General features: G+C 38.4%; 1 protein-coding gene across 2 annotated transcripts in view; it reads left to right on the forward strand.

The window, feature by feature from the left end:
* The window catches only part of CEP131 (centrosomal protein 131), a 68,430-nt gene extending 50,893 nt beyond the window's left edge, over nucleotides 1-17,537 (forward strand). For both annotated transcript variants that reach the window (XM_074224933.1, XM_074224932.1), the window contains 6 exons: nucleotides 4,573-4,750; nucleotides 4,848-5,044; nucleotides 8,493-8,553; nucleotides 8,653-11,273; nucleotides 11,374-11,457; nucleotides 17,203-17,537. In XM_074224933.1, coding sequence (XP_074081034.1) covers nucleotides 4,573-4,750; nucleotides 4,848-5,044; nucleotides 8,493-8,553; nucleotides 8,653-8,727 — 511 coding nt within the window. In that variant the 3' untranslated portion in view covers nucleotides 8,728-11,273; nucleotides 11,374-11,457; nucleotides 17,203-17,537. The remainder of the gene's footprint in view (nucleotides 1-4,572; nucleotides 4,751-4,847; nucleotides 5,045-8,492; nucleotides 8,554-8,652; nucleotides 11,274-11,373; nucleotides 11,458-17,202) is intronic.
* Nucleotides 17,538-24,146: the final 6,609 nt, after the last annotated feature.

A 24,146-nucleotide genomic window follows, 5' to 3' on the forward strand; every position in this document is an offset into this window, starting at 1 on the left:
AGTAATAGAAAGCCCATGGGTTTATTGAGCAGTGTGTGACCTGGTCAGATTTACACTTGAGGAACTCTGATTGATGGAGAAGGTGACAGGACTATGTTCTTTTGCAAGGATGAATGAATGAATAACTGAATAGATAAAATAGATAAGAGAACAGTAGAAATTGGGCAGATGTTAATAAAGACTATTCTACTAAATAATGTAATGCAAATGGAAAAAAATAATTTCAACTTCTGACCACATGCTGATTGTCTTTTCTTGAATCTTGAAATAATAGGGGGTGAGGTAAGAGACACAAGGAATGGAAGGGGAAAGGTCATGTTCTAATGGAAAGAATCCCACAGATGGAAGCTTTCAGTTGCAAGTCCTATGGAAAAACTCCATGAGTCTTAGGGTACAGAAACAAAGCAGATAGAAATACCTCTCTAATGTCATCTCTACTGATAAAATCATATTGGTTTCTGATTTTGAACCTTTTTGACAGTACTAAGGACTTTGGGGGGGGCAAGAATTTTCTTTTCTGAATGGTAAAAAGCCTCCATAAGTAATCAAAGAAGCAATCTGAGGACATGGATGCAGAAGATTTATCTTTTAGAAAAACAGAAAGAACAGAAAAAATTAGGAAAGTTAAAAGCACCAAGGTGCTAGTGTCAGTGATTAAATTATTGTATCTGGCAAAAAAAAAAGGCTTTTTTGTACAAGATGAAATGGTGATATTGTTGGTTCCATTCCTGCTTTGTGACATCTGCATTTCTTCAGTATCTTTTGCCATCTTCAGCCAAGATTAACTGTCAACCAAATCTATTGTAGATTTTAATAAACTTTAAAATAATCATCAAAATCACGTTGGTAGGGCAGCTAAGGTATAGTGGATAGAGTACCAGCCCTGGGGTCCTGAGTTCAAATTCTGACCTCAGACATTTAATAATTGCCTAGCTGTGTGACCTTGGTCAAGTCACTTAACCCCATTGCCTTAAATAAAAAAGTTTTTTAAATCACTTTGGTGTCTATATAGGGAATGGATTAGAGTGAGAAAAGATATGAACTGAGAAACCAATTAAAAACTGTTATAGTAGTCAAGGCAATGAGCTGATCCTCATCACCTGAGGAGGTGTCAATATAGAAGTAAAAGATGTGAAGAATACAAGACTTGGGGTATACAGTTACTGAGTGTGACATGAATGAAGATCAAGCAAAGGAGAATTTTAGGTAGTAGGAGCATTTGAGTAATAGGAAAACCAAAAGTCATGGGAACCCATCAAGGAGAGATACAGTATTGAGGAGAAAAAGATGATCAACAACATTATAATGCTGCAGAAAAGTAAAGCAGGATGAGGATTGAGAAGAGACCATTATATTTGGAAACTAAGATGTTTGATAACTTTATGGAGAATAGTTCTAGTTAAATGATAAAGATGTAAGCCAGGTTGCAGAATGTTTAGCTTTAGAAGATAGTGGAGGCTGAAATCCTCAGATTGCTTCTTGGATTATTTATGGAGGGGTTTTTTTTTTAGGTTTTTTCCAAGGCAAATGGGGTTAAGTGTCTTGCTCAAGGCCACACAGCTAGGTAACTATTAAGTGTCTGAGGCCGGATTTGAACTCAGGTACTCCTGACTCCAGGGCCTGTGCTTTATCCACTACGCCGCCTAGCCACCCCATATTTATGGATGTTTTTTACCATTCAGAAGAGAAGAGAGAAAGTGGTGGCACTTTTTTTCCCTTGGAGTTTAGCTGAGTTAAAGAGAAATATAGGATGATAGCTAGTGAGCATGATAAGATCTCATGAGGGTTTTTGTTTTTTAATAGAATAGACTTGAGCATATTTATAAGCATCAGAGAAAAAGTCAATAAGGAAAGGCTGAAAATTGGTGTGTACATCTCAATGCCCCCACCCCGAGAAGTCATGATGGGGACACCCTCCCAACAGAGAAATCATGATGGGGACAGTTTTCTGGAGAAGATGAGGTGATGGAGACCAAAGCAACTTTAGAGTAGTTAGAATTGGTGAGCTAAAAGGGTAACTTAAACATAGACTGGAATGAAGGAGAAGATAGCAAGGGTCAGTATTAGAGAGATATGAGGTGAGAAAGAGGGGGAAAAAGAACACTCAGCAGATGGTCTCAGTTTTTTCAGTGAAGTGTGAGATTTTGTCCTCAGAACAGATGGTGAAAGGCAAGTATCTCAGAGGCTTAGAGAAGAAAAAATTTGGAACAACTGATGTGGTGAATGGGTTAGGGATCGGTTATAGACAAGTTATTTTGCTATAGTGAAGGTGTTGTTGAGATTAGATTTATAGTTGGCATGGTTTTGTGACTTATTCCAGTTCAGCGGTACATGAGTTGGGGTGAACAAGGTGAATGAAGGAGGAAGGATTAATAAAACAGGACTGGGTTTGGCAAGATACGATCTGGGATGGGAACAAAGGAACAAGGGACTCGAGGGGAAAGTAGTATGCAATTAAACTGACACTTCATGGGGTCAAAATTGGGAACATGGAGAGAACAGATTTCTAGGGTTTAGGATAGTCTTGTGGGATGGAATCTAACAGAAGAATAACCTTAAGAGGAGTGAAGCATAAGAAGAATAGAAATTAATGAATTATCACCAGAGAAGGAAATTCATACTTCTTTAACATGGAAGTGACACCCTTTTGATGATAACAGGATCACAATTATTCCAAGCAGTAGTTGAGGTGGAGTGGAATAGAAGTGGCCCAGTAGAGAGAGCACCAACCCTGAAGTCAAAAGGATCTAAGTTCAAATTGGCCTCAAACACTTACTAACTGTTACCATCAGTGATTAATATGAATTACGATATTAGTTTAAAGCACAGTTATAACTAGAAAGGCTTTTGAGGAAAAGAGATATTAGGGCCAAAAGATGGAAAGAGTGAAAAAGAAATATTATGATAGAAACGATTTTGTTCATTCTAGAGCAGGTGATTCCAGAGGGTAAAACTGGGGGATTAAGTATGAGAGAGATTGAAGGGATATTCTTCGGCAGTCAAGAATTTAGTCTCAGAGGAATAGAGAGATTAAGAGGGGAAGGGAGTATGCTGGGAAATGAGACCAGGAAGAGTAACAGGAATGGTCTGGTAAAGCCTGTTGACTCCTCAGAAGAATGGTTTTAAATACATAAAATAAATTATATAAGATTAGAAAATAACCAACATTTAGTGAAAATTTAGATGTAAACTTTCTGTCCAAGTTCTTTGATCTCCACACGAACCATATAGTCTAGCAGAGTAAAATAAATAGCCAACATCTACATTATTGTTCTGCAGTTTGCAATGCGCTCCCCTTACCGCAACCTTAAGTCAAGTAGTACAAATTCTTATCATTATCATTTTGCAGAAGAGGACATCGAGACTTACAGCAGTTAACTTGTTTATGGTTATATAGTAAGTACAGAAACTAGGACTCGGCCCCAGATCTTCTGGTTCCATGTTTAATTCCTCTTTTTTACAGATGAGGAAATGAATGTGCAGAAAAGTGAAGGGACCTGATTGTGATGACACTAGTGGTCCTGATACCTCTCATAGGGGTTCATTGCCCAGGGTGGCAACTTGTCTCACATAATAGTTTTTCCTGTTTAGATAGTGCTCTCAGTTTGTCACAATTCTGGGAAACGGGTAATTTAGGTTATTGAGAAGCCACAGGGTATTGTCTTGACAATTGACCCCAGCCCTTAGGTTTTTCAAAATCAATTTCCTCATCTATAAAATAGGAATAATAGATGATGAATGAATGAAAAAATATTAAATACTTACTGTGTATTGAGCACTGTGTTAATTGCTGGAAATAAAAATAGACAGTCCCCTCAAGGAGCTTGCATTTTAGTTGAGAAAGACAACACATATAATAAAATGTGTATCTCAGGAGGATATATGGTTTGGAAAGTTAAAAGGTGGTGAGTAGAACAATTGGGGAACATATTCACACACCCTTTCCAGAGCTGATGGTGGTTTCAAAACTGGGAGGGGTATTAAGTTCAGAAGCTGGTACAGAGGAACATGAAATGTGCCTGGACACTAGGCTTTTACATAGCAGACAATGAGGCAGCCACCAGGTGGCATAGTAGTCCCAGGGTGGGAGTTCTGGTCATGAGAGGGTGAACTCTGCCAGGGCTTGGCATTTGGATTAACTGATGTAGTAAGATACACAGGTAAAGCATTTTGTAAACTTTAGGGCATTCTGTAAACATTGGCTATTATGATTGTTATCTCCAGTGTTATAGATGAAAAACCTGAGGCCTCAAGAAAGTGCATGTGATTCTTTCATGAGGTCACAATCAGTGTAAGAGATAGGTGTCAAACCCCAGATTTCTTGACTTGATCCACTGTTGAATGTGACCTGAGAAATCATGAAAACTGGCAAAACATGGACCTAAGTCAGTGTATTCCAGAGGTCATGATGCTGTATAATAGATACCAGTGATAATGCAGCATCATTGGGAAGACTTTGGTGACTTGTTGAAAGTCCAACAGCAAGTCAGCAACAGGACTTGTCCTAGATGCCGGGGCTTGTGATGTTCTCAATGTGTCCTCTCTTCATCCTTTGGTCTTTCCCACCCTTAGGATCAAACGTATACGGGACAAATATGAGGCAGAAGTCGCCGATCTGGAGCAGTCAGAGCGGAAGCTGCAGGAGCGCTGTGCAGAGTTGAAGGGCCAGCTAGGGGAGGCTGAAGGCGAGAACTCTCGGCTCCAAGGCCTGGTGAAACAGAAGGAGAAAGAGGTGGAAGATGTGATAATGGTGAGCCCAAGCTTCCTGGAGGTGCTGTGAGCCTGGGGGCTCTTACCCCCCTCCCCACATTCTCAAGCTACCTCTGATTCTTATATTTTCCTGTCAGATGAAGGACAAGTTAATGGAAGAGAGGAGCAGCCTGTCAGAGGTGATCCGCCAGGAATTCTCAGACCGACTGATGGCAACTGAAGAGGAGAACAGGCGATTGAAAGTAGAAATATCAGAGCTACGGACTCGTCAACAGTTAGAAATAGAGAAGATCAATCGGGACAAAGATGATGAACTGGAAGAAGTGCATAAGAGGTGAGAGTATTGTGGTTCCAGCCAATCAGTCTTTCTGTTTGCATTGATAAATAGGTTGATTCTTGTCTAAGAAGGCTTCCTTGAAGGATCAGCAACCTACATTTAAAAAAATTTTAATCATTTATTTTTTCCCCCAGTTACATGTATGAACTTTTTTTTTTTTTTTTTTTTTTTTTTTTTAGGATTTTGCAAGGCAGTTGGGGTTAAGTGGCTTGCCCAAGGCCATACAGCTAGGTAATTATGAAGTGTCTGAGGCTGGATTTGAACTCAGGTACTCCTGACTCCAGGGCCAGTGCTCTATCCACTGTGCCACCTAGCCACCCCTAAAAACAATTTTTAACATTCATTTTTAGTTCCAAGTTCTCTCCCATCCCCTCCCTCCCCTGCTTCCTCATTGAGAAGGCGACATAGATTCTACGTGTGTAATCATGTAAAACATATTTCCACATTTATCACTTTATGAAAGAAAGAAAAAACAAACAAGAAAAATAAAGAAAATATGTTTTGATCTGCTTTCAGACTCCATCAGTTCTTTCCCTGAGATGGATGGAATTTTTCATTTTAAGTCCTTTGAAATTGCCTAACTTCGTTGAATTTTTTAGAATAATTCATTCATTCACAGTTGGTTCATACAATATTACAGTTACTGTATAGTGTTCTCCTGGTTCTGCTCATTTCACTTTTCATCAGTTTTTGTAAATCTTTGCAGAACCTACATTTTTTAATGCTCTGCCACTGCCTATCATTGTACTAGGAAACAAGGGGAAGAATTGGCTTTGACTTGTGATATGTGAAAGGAAAGGAATGGGGTATAATGAAGGCCAGAAAATAGAGGGAGACCACTTCTATTCCCATTCCTAGTTGTCCCTGTTATTTTAGGGACATCCCAGATGCCCCTAAAATATTCCATTATGATAGAGAATTCTTTAGGGAAAAAATGTTAAATGGATACTGGAAAGCAACTATTTAACACTGATTCACTTCATCCCCTGGTGCCCAGCTCACTTTTTTCTTTAATTGTTTTTCCCCAATTACATGCTAACATAGTCTTCAATATTCATTCTTTTGCAGGCTTTTGAGTTCCACATTTTTCTACCCTCCCCTTACCTATAGTAGTGAGCAATCTGATATAGGTTGTACAAGTACAATCGTGTTTAATATAGTTCCATATTAGTAATGTTGTGAAAGAGAAATCAGAAGAGGGAAAAAAATGAAAGAGCAAAAATATAAAAGTTTTAAAAAGTGAACATAATATGCTTTACTGAACATTCAGATTCCATAGTTCTTTCTCTGAACGTGAATGGCATTTTCTATAACAGGGCCCTCAAGATTGTCCTTGATCACTGAACAACTGAGAGGAGCTACATTCATCATAATTGATCATCTCACAATTTTGTTATTAATGTGTACAATGTTCTACTGACTCTGCTCACTTCACTCAGCATCAGTTCATGGAACTCTTTTCATGCTTTTCTAATCTGGAAGGTTATGATTTCTTATAGGACAATAGTACTCCATAACATTCATATGCCTTAACTTGCTTAACCATTCCCCAGTTGATGAGCATCCCCTCAATTTCCAGTTTTGCTCAGCCCAGATGCACATCAGAAGTGACCCATAGTACATTGTCGTTCTTGGTCAAGTATACTCTCCATAGGGGACCTAGGGACATAGCAGGAGAATTACTGGCAGAATAGCCTGGAAAAGGAAACCAGGGGCAGCTAGGGGGCGCAGTGGATGGAGCACTAACCCTGGAGTCAGGAGGACACTGAGTTCAAATCCAGCCTCAGACATTTAATAACTAACTAACCTGGGCAAGTCACTTAACCCCACATTGCCTTGCAAACCTCCCCCCCAAAAAAGAAACATAAAAATTCTCTGATCATGATTTTATGAAATTTCAAATGAGGGCAAGCATGTCCACTTCTTTGAGTGCTCACCAGAAAAACAGCAGAAAATGTCACTGCAGTCACACTTTAATTAAGCCCAAAGTATGCTAAGACAAACACAAAGTGGGTACAGAGGCAGATGACATAGGGTGAAGGGAATGGGATGGTGGAGGGAAGAGGACAGGGAGGGGGAAAGGCAGAGAGTATCACTCACATAACCATGGTTTAGATATGAGAGCATTCAACAGCATGAACCTGTGGGAGAAGGGAACTTTGATTGGCACTGGGACTGGAGTTTGGGGGCAACAGAGTCTTATTTGTACTATTTTAGGATTAGTTAGCATCAGGTCATCTCAAATTTGTCAGTAAAAGTTAATAAAGTCACATGATCTCAAAATTCTCAGCACTTTTTTTGCTGTTCTGTGAATGTCTGAAACTTATTTGAGGTTTCCATATCATAGTATCAAAATCCTTGACAGTGGCAACTAGTTGGCTCCCCCAGCTTCACACAGATCATCAGGATAGTGCAATCTATAAATTATGTTCTTGTAAATTATGAGAAAGTTTGTGATGTCCAGGTTCCCTTTGCAATCTCATTGCCCCTTTATATTAACTACATATAAACTAACTTAACTATACTGACTGGAAGGGGAGGGGTAGTGGTCTGGGGAACCAGAACAAGTTACAATTTTAGCGTAACCCTCTAAACCATCTTAGTAAAGCAATATATCACTGATCCTAATGCAGTCAAAGGAATGATATCATACTGTTTAAGCACACGCCCCAAACATAGGGATGGCCAGAAAGGGTAGAGCCACTGGACCTAGGAAAGGATTCTATGAGAAGATGTGTATCTGTGCCAAAAATAAGTAAATTATTCTGTAGATATTCATCTGAGAGGCAAGGTTCCCCTGGGTCATGCCCTGGGCTGTATTGGGATGGAGGGAGATAGCTCAGCACCAAAGTCTTCACTTGTTAATAAATAGCAATGCCCATTTGTAGTTGATCAGGGGTTGCTCAACATTATCTTACTTAGCAGGCTAGTCAGGATCTTGTACTGCAGGAACATTTATTCCTAAGGGTAGGTCAGTATGGAGCCACCTTCAGTTTCCTAGGGAGGTTGGTTGATAGGAAGCATCAAGGATCTGAGTCCTTGGAAAGGCTGCTTAGTGATTTGGCATCATGGGGATTTGCCTAGTAGGCTATGTGGAGACTGTTCCTTAGTAGAGGTTTGAGTTTTACACCCAGTCACAAATGACTTATCTCCAAAAAAAAAAATAAACTAGTAATGGACAATTTAGAACCATGAAATAATAAAGTTGGAAGGGACTTTAGGGAATATCTATCTCCTCCCCATTACAGATGAAGAAGCAGGCCTAGAGCAGCTTCGTTATTTAATCAGTCACAAAGTTCAATTACTGCCGAAGTACCTTTCCAGGCCAAATCTTCAGACTTTCACTCTGGGGTTTGTTCCATACATAATTTTCCAAGCCATTGTGAAGTAATTGTATGAGGTAATTGTAGCCTCTTATTCAACCTAGTGTCTGTTCTCCTCACAGGGTCAAGATGGCTATAATGAAGAAAGAAGAGACTGTGAACAACCTTCGAAAACAGTATGAAGTAAGTTGTTTCTTCCAACCTATAACTCTTGATCTGTCTCAGTGATGACATCCTCTGGGAGGCCCTAGACCTTACAGGATCTGTGTATCTGTGTCCCAGGCAGCTGTAAAGCGGGCTGACCACCTCGAGGCACTACTGGATCAACAGAGGAAGCAGCTCCTGAGGGCCAAGTGAGCACCCACCTCTTGCCACACAGAAGAGAGACTGCAGCTCCAAGTCTGCCTGGGTGGCCCTCACTGTCTAGTGTGACTGTGAGTCTATGGCTGTGAATGAGGAAGCACTAATGTCCTGGGGCTTGGGAGCAAAGAGGGCCTCTCCTCATCCTTTGCTTTTCTATTTTTACTATGTTTGTCCCCTGTGCCCATGAATGAATGATTTTCTAACCTGAGATCCATCTCAGGACTCTTGTCCTTGTTATATTTTAAAATTAAACAAAGTCACTGTTTTTAAAAATACAGTACAGCCCTTTGCTTTGTCTCTCCTAGAGTGGGAAGAGTTTGGAGCTAAGAGGGCAACAATAAGGACATCTGTTCAGAAATGATAGTATGGGACCTGGAAGAGCTGAGTTTCTTGTAACAATGAGCCATAAACTAGTTATCTCCTATGTCCTTCCTTCCTTCTCTTTCCCACCCTTTCAAACTTTTTTGGAATGAGGATCCACTCTCTGCTCTGACATGAAGGGATGGAAGAATAGGCAGGTTTAAAGGGGGGGGGGGGTCAGGATTGTCCCAAGGAACAGTCAGGGCTCAGTTCCCAGGTCTTCTCCAGGTTCTGATCCTTGCAGCTGTTCAATTCTTGACATTGCTATACCTGGCTTCACCCCTTAGTTGCACTGATGGATGTGGAAAGTGTCTACTCTAATCCTCAGATACATCCACAAAGGATTTGAACATTTAAACTGGTAAATAACATAAGCAGAGTAAAAGAAGCATTCATAAAAGATGGATAACGTACCAGCAGAACTTTGCTGAGCAAAAGTTTCTGAAATGCTCTAAATACTAAACAAAAACCCCCCTCAGATTTGCTATTTCTAGTATTAAGGATTTCCAAATCTTTTTCAGAGCCTGCTGCTTCCTCAGTCTTTTATAAAGGCTTCTATTTTGTGTCTCCTGGCCTAGACTGAGCAACACTTCTTCATAACCTCCCTCGAGAACTGGGAGACCTCCCCATTCCCTTGGCCCATGAACGAGGAAAGCATTTTACCTAACCCCAGAATGTTCTGTCTAAAGAATATTCAGCACTGATCTTACAGCTTCCAACTCAGAAGTGAGCTTTGGTCTTATGAAATCATTTTCGCCTTTGTCCCTGATCCATTTCTTTCTGGTTCATTTTGTCTCAGTCACATTCCCCACCCCATAATTCTTCCCTTTGTTGAAGCTTAGTTTCTTGCCTTACACTATGTTTCTACTGTAAGCAGTGGTGAGAGCAGTAAGGGAGAGTCAAAGATAACCTTAAGTTTCCCAAATATCTGAACTACTGATACTGTAGTTGATACATCACCAGAAGTAGGGAAGAAGTAGGAAAGGCAGGTTTTGAAGGAACAAATGCTGAGTTTGAAAGCCCTGTAAAACATCCAGGCTATCCAGGAGTCAGTTGAAAATATGGTACTGAAGTTAAGGGGAGAGATTAGGATTGGATCAGTGTATCACGTTTATTATGGTTTATCTACCAAAAAAAGATGATCATTGAAGTCATATGAGTAGATGAGATCATCAAGGGGGAGAACATAGAATAGGATTTAGAACAAAACCCAGAGATAGCTATACTTAGGGATAGTGGAAAGAGAATGAATCAGTGAAAGAACAAAAAGTGGACATCAGACTGGAGAGGGCAAAGAAAGAGAAATCAAGGGGAAAAGAGTGTTCAGGAGGATGAGGACCGACAAAAGGCAAGCAAAAGGTTTTCAATAACTTGGTAGGATCAGAAGCTAAAGAATGAGATGGCAGATTTAGGGGCAGTTAGCCATCTGAACTCTCAACACTTCCCTCCAAACAGCTTTAAAATAACACCTCAAGTCAAATTTTGGAATGGCAGAGCGTGGGGTGAGATATTTTTCTGACCTAAGAAAACTTAGAGGTCTGCAGAAATCTGTGAGAATGGGGTGTGGGCCTTTCTAGAGTCCACTCATTGTACTGGCGGCGGCAGCAGCTTTTAGAGCTCAGTCCAGAGACAGTGAGGGGGCTGGGCAGTAGGTCAGAAAAGATTACAGGGGGCCTTTTGCTGACCCTGGGTACAGCTGGTATTAATTGGCATCTCTGTTGTCCATACACAGGCCTGGGTTACAGTTTCAGGGCAGAAAGGGATGCTGGTGGTTGGTTACAAGGGATCAGGGGACCTGGCCATAGTTCCATAGCAAAAAAAGAGCACTAGCCCTTGTGACTACAGGGGACCAGGGGCCTTTTCTGAGTAAAGACCAGAGCACAGACCAGGAGAGAGACCACACTTCTCCCACTGCAGGGAAGCAGAGGCCCTGGTTGCAGTACCAGTGTAGAAAGGAGCGCTAGGGAGAACTTCAAGGCCACAGGGACCTGTCCAGGATAAAGACCAAAGTACAGACCAGGAGAGCAACGACCTTACCTCGCCCAGGATCGCATCACCTTGGAAGCAACAAAAACGTACAGATCTATACCTGCCTACCCCTACCCCTCCACACACACCTGGCTCTGAAAACAGCAGCAGGAAAAAGCCTGAAGCTTGGCACAATGCCTCCCCACCCCCGTGTAAGCAGATCTCAATTTTAATATAAAGTTCAAAGTCAAGAAATAGACTGGAATAAATTAGCAAACAACAAAAAGATTTTAACCATAAAAACTATTACAGTTGCAGGCAAGACCAAGACAAACTCAGAAGACAGCAATGTGAAAACCTCAAAATTTAGCCGTGAAAAGGAGGGGAGAAGTAAAGGTCAGTAGCTTGAGGAGAAGACAATTTTTGCAAAAAGGGTCCATTTCCTTCTTTCAAACCAGAGTAAAAGGGAAGTTTAGAAGACTAGATAACAATGTTGAGAGGTTTTGAGGTACAGAAGAAAGAAGATAATGAAACTCACAATGATTTCTCCCCAATATTTAGATCATCTTTTGAGAGAAAGTTGATGGGGGTGGAGTTGAGTCTATCTTGGGATTATTCTTCAGCAGTAAGATTCAGACATATAGATCTGTAGTAAACCCAAGTTAACCCGATTTTATATTTTTATACACCAATATTCAGTGCCTCAGGAGTAGGAACAGAGAAAGCAATGGTTACTTGAACTATTCAGCTGTTATCTTTCACTATATCACCAGACCACATTGCTTTCCAATCAGATGTCTCCTGGATGATTCCCTATTAAAAAGTTTTATTGATGCCTTTTGTTCTTTTATATACCCCAATCATTTCCCAACATACTCCCTCCTTTCATTGAATCCTCATTTGTAAACAGGAAAAAGGTTAGCAAACCTAACCAAGAAAACAGCTACCTCTGAAAGCTAGTCCCAACATTCCATACCCATAGTCCCCTACTTCTCTACCAGGAGATATTGTTAAAAATTATTTTTATTGGGGTGGCTAGGTGGTACAGTGGATAGAGCACAGGCCCTGGAGTCAGGAATACCTGAGTTCGAATCTGGCCTCAGACACTTAATAATTACCTAGCTGTGTGGCCTTGGGCAAACCACTTAACCCCATTTGCCTTGCAAAAAAAACCCTAAAAAAATTTTTAAAAAAAGTAAAAAAATCATTTTTATTTATTTCATTAAATATTTTTCAATAACATGTAAAAAATTCAACAATCTTATTTCAAACTTTTGAGTTCCAAGTTACCTCCTTTCCTCCTGACCTTCCCTCCTCCTTGAGAAGGCAAGCATTTTGATATTAATGATACATGTGAAGTTATACAAAACACTTTCATACAAAGTCATATTGAAAAAGAAAACAAGCAAAATAAAAAAATATGCACTCAGAGTTCATTAGTTCTCTCTTTGGAAGAAGAAAACATTTTTCATCATGGGTTCTTTAGGATTTTCTTGGATCATTGTCTTGACCAGAATAGTTAAGTCATTCATAGTTGATCATCTTTACATTATTGTTGTTATTGTGTATAATGTTCTTCTGGTTCTGCTCACTCAAATTTACCTGAGTTCCATGTAAGTTTTCCCAGGTTTTTCTGAAATCATCCTGCTTGTCATTTCTTATAACAGAGTAGTTTTTCAGCAGTCATATACCACAACTTGTTCAGTCATTCCCCAAATGACGAGAATCCTTACAAATCCCAGTTCTTTCCCACCACACAGAGAGAGCTGCTAGAAACATCCCATTTACATACAAATTTATAAATATTAGTATTACTGTGTATAGTGTTATTCTGATTCTACTCACTTCACTTCACATCAGTTCATGTTTTCCAAAGTTTTTCTAAAATCCCCATAGTCATTTCTTATAGCACAATAGTCTTCCATCCTGATCATTTACCACATGTTTAGTCATTTCCAAATTGATGAGCATCCCCTTGATTTCCAATTCTTAGCCATCACAAAAAGAGATCTTAAAAATATCTTTGCATAAATTGGTCCCTTTCCTTTTCTTTGATCTCTTTGGGATCCAGACATAGTACTGGTATTACTGGGTCAAAGGATATGCAGAGTTGTAACCCTTTGTATATATTCCATTTCGTTCTCCAGAATGGTGATTCTAGTTCACAACCAGGAGACATTCTTTTGTTTCACTTTCACTGCCCCTTCTACACCTGAACCAATGATTAACTAACTAAAACACATTAAGCAAAATCAATTGACACTTTGAATATTTTGTGACATTTTATGCAGCATTCCATCTTCTAAAAAGAAGGAGATATATATTTTTCTCGTTTCTTCCCGAGGGCCAAACTTATTCATCATAATTCCATTGCATCCAAAGTTGTTGTTTTTAATTTTTTTTGTGAGTGGTATACATTACTTTCCTGATTGTCTATTTAATTTTGCAACATTCATATGTCTTCCCATGTTTCTTTAAATTGTTCATTTATCATTTCACACATAATATTCCATTCCTTAATTGATGGACCTCTCTTTCCTGGTTATAGAGACTTTTTGACCACCAGTGTATGTTATAAACCATCTTTAACTCATAAACAAAGAGACTTACCTGAAAAAAGCCATGGATGCATAAATAGTATGTATCAGAGGTATAAACTGAATCCAAGTTTTCCTGACTTTATCTGCTCTGCCGTGCCAACTGTTCCATGCCTACATAGGAATGTCTTCTTTGGATAAACATTTTTTATTATTTAGACCCTCTCTAAAATTTTTTTTTAAATCATGCAAGTAAAGGGATAAGACACCAACTGTGATAATAAAATGACATCTTTGTGAATGAAAGAACACAACTTCAGGAAAACTGCCATCATTTCAAATGTTTATTTTACAGAGAGATAAGGAAACTGAGGACCAAGGAAGGAAAATTACTTGCCCTAGATTATATAGGAAAAGCCAGAATTAAAGCCAGGTCCTTGTACTATAAAACTAGGACCTTCCCACTAAACCAGGTTGTTTTCTGGGGCCTTTCCAGAAGATGCCTTCAGAATTAAAATCTTTGTTTTATAATTGGTTTGTTTAGGAATCGGAATTGCACTAAATCAACTCAATCACCTACCTTATTCATCAGACTTCACTCCAAAATCTTCACTTCTGATTGTTTCATTAAAAAAAATATGGCAATGGATGAAGATTTGCCACCACTAAGGATAATAAAAATAATATACTATAGATGCTAAAGGCAGTTTTCACAGATGAACCCCAAGGTACTTTGAGCACAATATCATCTATTCTTCAATACTAGGGTGTAATGCTTGTAAGGGTAGACACTCTCTTAATATTGCCAGGTTCATACAAATAGTAGGTGTTTAATAAATGAAGGTAATGTGGGGAGGAAGCCTAAATTCTGTTTTTGTTTATTAAAGAAAAATTTGAAGATACCACCTTGACAGTCCTATTTTTATTCTAGTTTGTAGAACCTTGGAGTGTTTCTCTAAAATAAATTAAATTTGGTAGTCTGGACCTGTGTTTCTTTAGTGTAGAGAATTAGAATTCTTCCTGCAGAAACTTTTGCCACCAAAGCTTTTCACAAATCATCTTTGAATTCTAATAAAGGAGAGTTACCTGAAACACTAACTTACCCATGGTTATATGGCTAGTAAATACTAAAAATCCAAGTTTTCCTGACTTTATCCACTGTACCATGCCACCTTTGATAAGGTGAATATTCCTTGCTTATTTTTTTGTATATTTAGCTTTAATTTCAAAAGGGCTATATTTCCTAAAACCAGGTATGCTGTCCTACCCAAGCCAAGGGTAGGTAGGGTACAGCATTCTCAATGGCTAGTGTGTCTAGAAGTATAGGATAATGTATCTAGGATATGTCATTCTGATCAAGCTCTTGGCTCCTGCCTTTGGGAGGTGTATCCATACCAGTGAGATCCCTGTTCTATTAAAATGTAACTCATATGTTAGAGCATATTAGACCCTCAAGTTCACCAATTCAGGATGGATCTAGGTACAATTTTAGAGAAACTTTCACATAATCTCTGGCTTTAGACCAAACTCAATGAAGTTCTTGTTTGTTTGCTTTACCAAAAGAGCCATAAAGTGTAAGATATTGACAGAAACAGAAAATGAACTTAACCTGGTGTAGTAGATGAAGTACTGGACTTTGAGTCAGAAAACACCAGAATTCGACTACTTCTGTGTTACCTTGACAGTTTATGTTGAATCTCAAGTGTCTTTATTTGTAAAATAGGGATAGTAACACTCATTTCATCTGGTTGTGGTGAAGATTAAATGGAAATAATACAAGTCAAACTTTTTTGTAAATTTTAAAGTACCATATAAATGTCAGTTGGAATTTATAATAAGCTTCAAACACAGATTTGATGAGAGCTCAAATCAAGTAGTAAACAAAAAAAAATAGTCATTGAATTGCTTATTTAAGACAAACTCCAGAAAATCAATGAAACATAGCAAAAGTAATAGCAGAGGAGATAGATATAGATTAGGATTTTGAAGTGGCCTTTTAAAATAATAACTAATATCTATTATTTTTTCTCATTTCATCCTTACAACAACCCTGCAAAGTAGGTGCTGTTTGCTCCATTTTACAGGTGAGGAAGCTAAAACAGACAGAGGTTCAGTGAAGTGACTTACCCTGGGTTACACTGCTAATCTGAGGCCACATTTGAACCCCAGTCTTTCTGACTCCCAAGCCCAGCTCTCTATCTATCTACCTCAAACTTTTGAGTCTAATGTACTAAAACAGTCATTCAAAGAAGCTGTGATTTGCTAATGTCACCATGAAAAAATGAATGTTTCACACAGTAGAAACCTATCAGGACACAAGAACATACACAGCATCTATAGCCATAGTTTGATGAAAGGTAGAAATATAAAAAAAAAAAGAATACTCATGAAGACGGGCACCAAATTCCGTTCTGTCAGGAGCAAAGCTATGGAATGCCTGCCAAAAGATTCTGTAATCTTGAATCAATATCTAGTAGGTACTTGTTTAAGTAGAAAACTAGACTTCTCTATCACCCAGTTCACATGACATTTGATCTGGATAATCTGTATCAGAAAGTCTGGTTTCCTTTAATCAGCAATGGAAAGTAAAAGCCAGAAGATTAAGGGGATACAATGAGTCAAAGCAACACAAAATAACAGAAACAAAAGTACCAACCAAAAATCTAAGTTCATGAAGCATCCAAATCAGAGAGAAGGAATCCTGAATCAGGAAGAGATGGAAAATTTTATCTGTATGGTCTTCAAACCCAACCCAAAGAAAATGTGAGTTGGGTCAAATGCAAAATGGAAAACTTCCACACCCAAAATAAAATAAAGAACAAGGCTGTTAAGTCAAGAATGTTGATGGAAAGTCTAGCCTCTCTACTAAACTGGGAAGTGATTCTCAACACTTCATAGAGGTTCATGAATTTCCAGCAAAAACACCTCTCAGTCACAAGCTTAACCCTACCTTTCTTAACAAAGTATCACCTATCTACTACCAAATAAAACTCCAATGGCCCCTTTGAACATAGACCAGTTAGGTACTTTATATAGAGCATTCAGAGTTTGTATTTATAAAAGTCTATAAACTTAAAAAACACTATTTTGACCAAGAATCAAAAAGAGATGAAAGTAATAAGAGTTAACCCATGGCTTCTTTAAGTTTTGCAAAGTACACACACACACACATATATATATATTCTCATTTGGCCATGGAAATCCTTTGAGTTAGTTCCTATTGCTATTTCCATTTTACAGAAGAGGCAATTGTCAATAAGTTAATATGAGGGGCGGCTAGGTGGTGTAGTGGATAAAGCACCGGCCTTGGAGTCAGGAGTACCTGAGTTCAAATAGGTCTCAGACACTTAATTCACTTAATTACCTAGCTGTGTGGCCTTGGGCAAGCCACTTAACCCCAATTGCCTTGCAAAAACCTAAAAAAAAAAGTTAATATAATTTGTTCAGTGTCACACAGTCTGAGTGAGGATTTGAATTCAGGTTTTCCTTATTGTACAGACCACCTCTTATTTTTCAATTGCTTTTAAGTTGTGACTGACTCTTTGTGACCGCTTGGGGTTTTCTTAGCAAAGATATTCGAACGGTTTGCCTTTTCTTTTTCCAGCTCATTTTACAGATTAGGAAACTGCAGCAAACAGGATGAAGTGAGCTAACAAGTGAATTAACAATTGACATGTTAAGTGTCTTGAGGCTAGACTTTGTACTCGGGAAGGTGAGTCTTCCTGAATCTAGAGCAGGTGCTCTATCCTGCTGCTGTCAACAGATCACCTCAAGGAACGCCAAAATGCCCAAGCAGAGGTAAAGAACAACCATCTACTTGTTAATTATTGAACAGGCTGCCCCAAAAAGTGCCAAAATAATTGACAGCAACTTGAACCAGCTGTGATGGTTAAGTTTTCAGTTTATTTGTACATCAAAACTAAGCAAATGAGAACTTGATTTATTGTTTTGTATTTTTTTAAATTTAAGAAACTGATAAATAAAATGTTAATAATTAAGTTTAAACTTGAGTGTGTTATATGCACATTTTTTTCTCCAGAATTGGTTGTTAAACATTTGCTAACCTACTGCAGTAAAATATTTATACTTTTTTTTTTGATTATCACAAATCCTTTGATTCTTTTATACACTGATGACTTATTCATGTCCTGCAAATATGGAAAATGTTCTCTTTTTAAGACATTGCCACTATAGTAGTGTTAAGATAAAAAGTATGGTGTCTTTCTGGTGGGGCAGATTAAGCCGATAGCTGATATTAGTGAAGACTGCTCTTATTAATTACTTGATGTTTCAATTGTGGCTTCTATGAATAACTTATTAAAAAGCTGTTTTATCTTGGGGGAATCTTTTGCAAATTATATCAAATGTTATATCAAATTATATGAAAAGCTTTTTTTAGACTCAAGTATTAAATGTATTTCTTTTTTTCCTTCTCTTTTTTTAGGTTTTTGCAAGGCAAATGGGGTTAAATGACTTGCCCAAGGCCACACAGCTAGGTAATTATTAAATGTCTGAGGCTAGATTTGAACTCAGGTACTCCTGACTCCAGGGCCAGTTCTCTATACACTGCACTACCTAGCCACCCCCTTAAATGTATTTCTAAGGAAAAATTGAGTTTGTCTTTGAGCTTGAATCAGAAGGTTAAATGAACCATGAGCAAAGGTGATAAAGATACTTTGTTTTTCTCCAGGCAAGACACACCAAGCATAAAGATATCTTTTTTTCCCTTTCTTTTCTTTTTTGGCAGAGCAATGAGGTTAAGTGATTTGCCCAAGGCCACACAACTAGGTAATTATTAAGTGTCTGAGGTTGGATTTGAACTCAGGTCCTCCTGATTCCAGGGCCGGTGCTCTATCCACTGCATCATCTAGCTGCATAAAAATACCAAGGAGATATTTGTGGTTATGTATGTCAAAAGACTTACTAGCATCTTGAAAGAAAAGCTGAAGGGGATGAATGTACGTAAAGCAGTTAATATCTATACAATAACAGTCTTAATGTTTACTTTTGGGACTATGAAATAGACACAACAAATCTGGAAAGCATCCTACAAAAACTAGTGACGTATTTATGAAATACAGGGTCCATCACCTAAAACAGTCACAGCAATATTAATACTCTTGTCAAAAAGAAGAAAGGATTAACATGTTTTCAAGTACCTGACCAAGTTAAAAACTAAGGAAAATCTTTGAAACAAAATAAACATGATAGAACCACAGTAAGAACTAACAATGGGTTCATATCATTGGATTTGTCAAATATAATCAAAAGTCATTCACTTACAGATGAAGTGTAGGAACTGCTAAGATCTAAAAGTGGAATCAGAGACCTTCCATGGGCAAGTTACATGGACTCAACTAATTAGACCAACAAAGAAGTGAACAAATGGCTGAATCTTAATGGCACTTTTTAAAGAAAAGGAAGGATTTATGAAGACAATTCATTGCCACAAGAAATTATAGAAGGATTAGCGTTAAGTAGTATGGACTTAATTGATAAAGGCAAATAAAAGAGAGTAGAAACCATGTATTTTCATTGAACCATCACTGCAATCTACAAAAATTTAGCTCCTACTGAATAATAATAATAATAATAATATTCACATAATGCTTTAAAGTTTGCAAAACATCTATCTCATTTGATTCTGACTACAACCTTTAAGGTTTCCCCCTACTTTGAAGATTAGAAAACAGAGGCAAGGAGAGGTGAGTAGCACTTATCTTGCCAGCAGTCAGTCTTTTTAGTCCTATGAGGGCAGCCTACAGAAAGTACAATTGACCCTAAAGTTAGGTCAGATTTAGAAGCCAAGAGTGAGCCACTAAGGAAGTTCCTCCCACACAAAGGGTAAGGGAACAAGTCATCTGAACATACAAAATATATCCACTGGCTCATTGAATGATTGACATCTCATCCAGCTTGGCTCCCATGTGCCAAAGGTTGCCTACATATCACCTCTGAGTACATAATGCTATTTTATGAGCCCCAGACAAGCTCAGATGTGTACCTGTATGGAGATTTTGGAGAAAAATTGTTTCCTCTATGTGTTTGAAACCACTGGAGATTTTTTTTTTGTCCAGACCTCCATCTGGATTACCCTGGTAGGAGATCCTTTGGGGAAGTAGATGGTTTTTCCTAAGAGCTATAGGGAACTAGGAAGGAATTTTCTCCTGGGACAGTTATATTTCTCATCCAAAGGTAAGTGGGAAATTTCCTGTCAATCCTAAATTCTCATTCCCTGTTGGAGAAAAAAATCATTGCTCTGGGGGATTTTGCCTCTGAGAAAAGAAGTTTGTTTTTGTTTTCCTTAATATTTTCTGGTTTTATAGTTGTTATTTTCTTTTTTTTAACTAATTGTTTTGGGTTGGGAGAGGACTTTATAAGACAGGCAATAGCTATGGAAACTTTGTGAAATACTATTCATTATATTTGAATGACGGTATTTGGGGGTGATTATAATCTTCAGGCCTATTGCCTATGGTAGTGCTGAGTCATCAAAAAGACTGTCATTTGTGGAATCATCTAAGAACTGCACAGAATAGACTGTTAGAACTCTTCATGGCATCCAGAGACCTTTAAAAATCGCCTCATGTGGCCATTCCTGGATATTTTAAGATTCTTTTTTTATTATGAATTTCTTGAGTATCAACAATAATGAACATTTCCATATACAAAGAACAGAAAAAGATTTTGTTGTTATTCAGTCCCAAACCTTTATATATTTCCAACTCTTCATAACCTCATTTGGAGTTTCCTTGGCAGAGATACTAGAGGGATTTGACTTTTTCCTTCTCCAGTTAATTTTACAGATGAGTAAACTGAGATAAATAGGGTTAAATGACTTGCCCAAGGTTACACAGCTAGTATCTGAGGCCAGATTTGAACTCAGAAAGATGGATCTTCCTGACTCTAGGGCTGGCACTCTCTCCACTGCATCACCTAGCTATATCAAAAGATTCTATATAAAATTATAAATCACTATTAAATATAACCTGTTTTTAAATATATTTTAAATTTATCACAACAGTGCCAACACTATACTATTTGTGTCTTCTCTGACCTTCCTTTTAACTTTTTTGTGTATTTTGAAATATTTTATTGATACCATTGTACTACTACTACTACTACTACTACTACTCTCTATTTTTCTCCATTATTTTCCCCCCTCCAAAAAAACCTTCCATGGGGCAGCTAGGTGGCGCAGTGGATAGAGCACCAGCCTTGGAGTCAGGAGTACCTGGGTTCAAATCCAACCTCAGACACTTAATAGTTACCTAGCCATGTGGCCTTGGGCAAGCCACTTAACTCCATTGCCTTGCAAAAAATAAACAACCAAAAAAAAACTTCCTTTGTAAAAAATCAGAATAGTCACATAAAATAAATTCATATATGAATTGTTTAAAGATGTATATCTCCTTCTGCCTCCGCAATCTATCACTCTCCTGCCAAAAAATGAGAAGATGCTCTTTATCCTCAGTCTTATGTTGTAATCATGAATTGTTATTGCATTGATCTTTCTTAGCAATTAAGTCATTCAAAATTGTTTTCCTTTAAAATGCAGTAGTCACATATCAGGAATTCTCAATCTGGAGTCATACTTAAATTTTTTTGATAATTATTTCAATAGTTTTATGCATTTAAAAGCATCCTGAAAAGAGGCCCATAGAAGATTGCCAAAGATTTCCACCATATAGAAAATATTTAAAAACTATGGTATAATTGTCTCCTGGCAATGCTTTTTGCCCTTGTATCAGTTTATAGAAGTCTTCCCAGGCTTCTCTAATAATTTCATTTGTCATTTCTTCCTTGTCAAGAATATTTCCTTGTGTTTATATGTTCATATGTTCAACCATTTCCTAACTGATAGACCCATATTTTGTTTCCAGTTCTTTGCTACAAGAAAAAGTAATTCTATTGATGTTTTTATGCATATTGGTCCCTTCTCTCTGTCTTTGATTCCTTTGGAATCATAAAATAATATCCCTGGACTGAAGGATATGCACAATTTAATGTCTCTGGGGATATAATTTCAAAGTGTTTTCCAGAATAACTGGACCATTCCACAGTTTCACCAACAATGCATTAATGTACAGTTCTCCCATGTCCCCTCTAATAACTGTCATTTTCTTTTTTTTTCATCTTTTACAATTAGATGGATCTAAAATGGAAAATCAAAGTATTATTGCATTTTCCTTCCTTCCTTCCCACCCTCCCATCCCTCTATCCACAAAGGGATTCATGCCCTTACCTGCCAGTTCTTTGCCCAAAAGAATATATATTTTGATCTCCAAAACCTCATAAGATATATTGAGGTTTACATGTTGGATTTTCTTTTTTAAAGAAGATGCCTTAAACACAAATCACTCTGACTCTCATCGGTCAACAATAGATCCCAGCCCAAGTCTCACTCAGTAGTTTCTAAAAAGAGACTATTTCCCCTAGGCTTCATCTTTTCTCATTAGTTGATCATATCAGGACTCTTTGAGACTCTCCCTCAGACACACATCAAGGAGAGGAGGGGGTAATTTATCCTTTTTCTCAATTCCTGGCAGTTCTGGGGCCCATTGGCATGGGGTAGGGAGAGTTTGCCAGGGAACCCTGAGATTGAATTCCAAGGCTCTATTCTGTGTTTCTTTTCCTGAGTACAGGACCAAAACGCAACCCTGAGATGGACGTTTCTAGCTTTGATAACAGCAAGAGACCAGGTGCTCTTTTATCTGGGTTCTGGTTTCTCAACAGAAAGTAATCACCAAAGCTGCTTCTTGGAGATGATGACCACCACCATGGCCTGGCAGACCCAAAGATATAGATGTTGATTGAGTGGCTAGGATACTGGAGTTTGAAAGGGAAAGGGAAATACTGTTCAATCATCCCATAAAACTTTTTAAGTACTGACCTCCTCAAAGAGCTTATCATTATGTTGGAAATATTTGTCAATGTGCACTTAGGAATCTTTTGTGTTGGCAGCTAGATGGCACAATGGATAGGGAACTGAGCTTGGAGCCACACTTCCCAGCTATGTGACCCTGGACAAATCATTCAACTGTTGTCTGTCTCAGTTTCCTCAACTATAAAATGGAGACAGTAATAGTACCTGCCTTCCATAGCTGTCGTGAAGATAAAATAAGATATTTATAAAAAACAGCATAAATGTTGATTTCCCATTCCTTTTCCTTTCTTCTGTTGTGGAAGAGGTAGATAAATATAGTATAGCTTATGTACTTTGTATATTGAGAGTCTTTTTAGAAAGAATGCTATGGAAAGCTTTTGGGAAGCCTAACCAAAGTATAATAAGCTAGAGTATAGAGCCCAAACCTGGAACCCCTTAGTGACAGAGGGCACCTTTCCCCTTCCTCCTGGGCCATCTTTATGCTATTTATGTGATTAAAATCCTAATTGGCTTTCAGCTACTGCTATTCCTTAACAAAAATAAACCTGTCTGTATACAAATTAAACAGGAAACCAACTCAAAAAAAGCTTCAGCAAGACTTGGCCTGAAGCCATAATGGAATATTTCTGAGGGTGTTCTAAGAGGGATTTATCTCTTTAAGGAAGATTTGAGAAGCTTTGAACAATTCCTTTCTACCAGTAGCTTTCTCCAGGCTAGGGCTTAGTGCTTCACTTGAACTCTGATACCCTTCAGAATGCTTCTTGTGCAAATCTACTCTCATTCACAACTGGTTTTTCACATTTTGGCTTCTTTGTCTTTCCCCTTTTTGTTTTTTTCTGCCCACAAATTTATTCAAGCCATAACCTCTTTCTCCATAACCTAGGAGATGGCACCCCAGCCTTTGGACCTTGGGTCTTCATCTGCTCAGGAGATAATTGCTCTTCCTGGAATCTTTTTTTTAGGTCTTTCCAAGGCAAATGGGGTTAAGTGGCTTGCCCAAGGCCACACAGCTAGGTAATTATTAAGTGTCTGAGACCGGATTTGAACCCAGGTACTCCTGACTCCAGGGCCAGTGCTCTATCCACTGCGCAACCTAGCCGCCCCAAGGAATCTTCCTGGAATCTTTATGGAAATTTCCCTTTATGTTGAACTCCAATACAAGAATATCTATGCAGTAGTATTACTTTCACTTAGAAGGGACAACAGTAGACTTGCCCCTATAGAGGACTCAGACTATTCCAGCTGTCCACTTGGTGGACAGATTTCCAGGATTCCATACTTCTAGGCATGTTTCTAGAGGGGTAGAGTAGTTCAAGGAATTTCTAGCTATTTCTAGGGTTCTTCATTTTCTATCATGCCATTAAGGGGCAGGACTGCCCTGTGAATTCTAGAATCACCGTCTCATTTTGAGGCTCACCTTCTCCCCTGTTGCTACCCTGTCAATTCCTTGTACAACCCCAGATATATGTTTTTCTGGGGTTTCCAAAGCCAATGCTGCTCCTCCAGACCATCTGAAATTTGTCTCTGTCCTGGGCCTAAATTCAACTGAACTCCCTATTCCTTACTCTATTTGATGAGCCTCTAACTGGGAAAATCTCTCTGAGCAGGTAGGAGTCATGTACCAAGGGGAGGAGTAATTGGTAGACCTGTACCCTCCCTAC

The sequence above is a fragment of the Macrotis lagotis genome, chromosome 2 (genome assembly GCF_037893015.1).
Source record: "Macrotis lagotis isolate mMagLag1 chromosome 2, bilby.v1.9.chrom.fasta, whole genome shotgun sequence".
Taxonomy (NCBI): domain Eukaryota; kingdom Metazoa; phylum Chordata; class Mammalia; order Peramelemorphia; family Peramelidae; genus Macrotis; species Macrotis lagotis.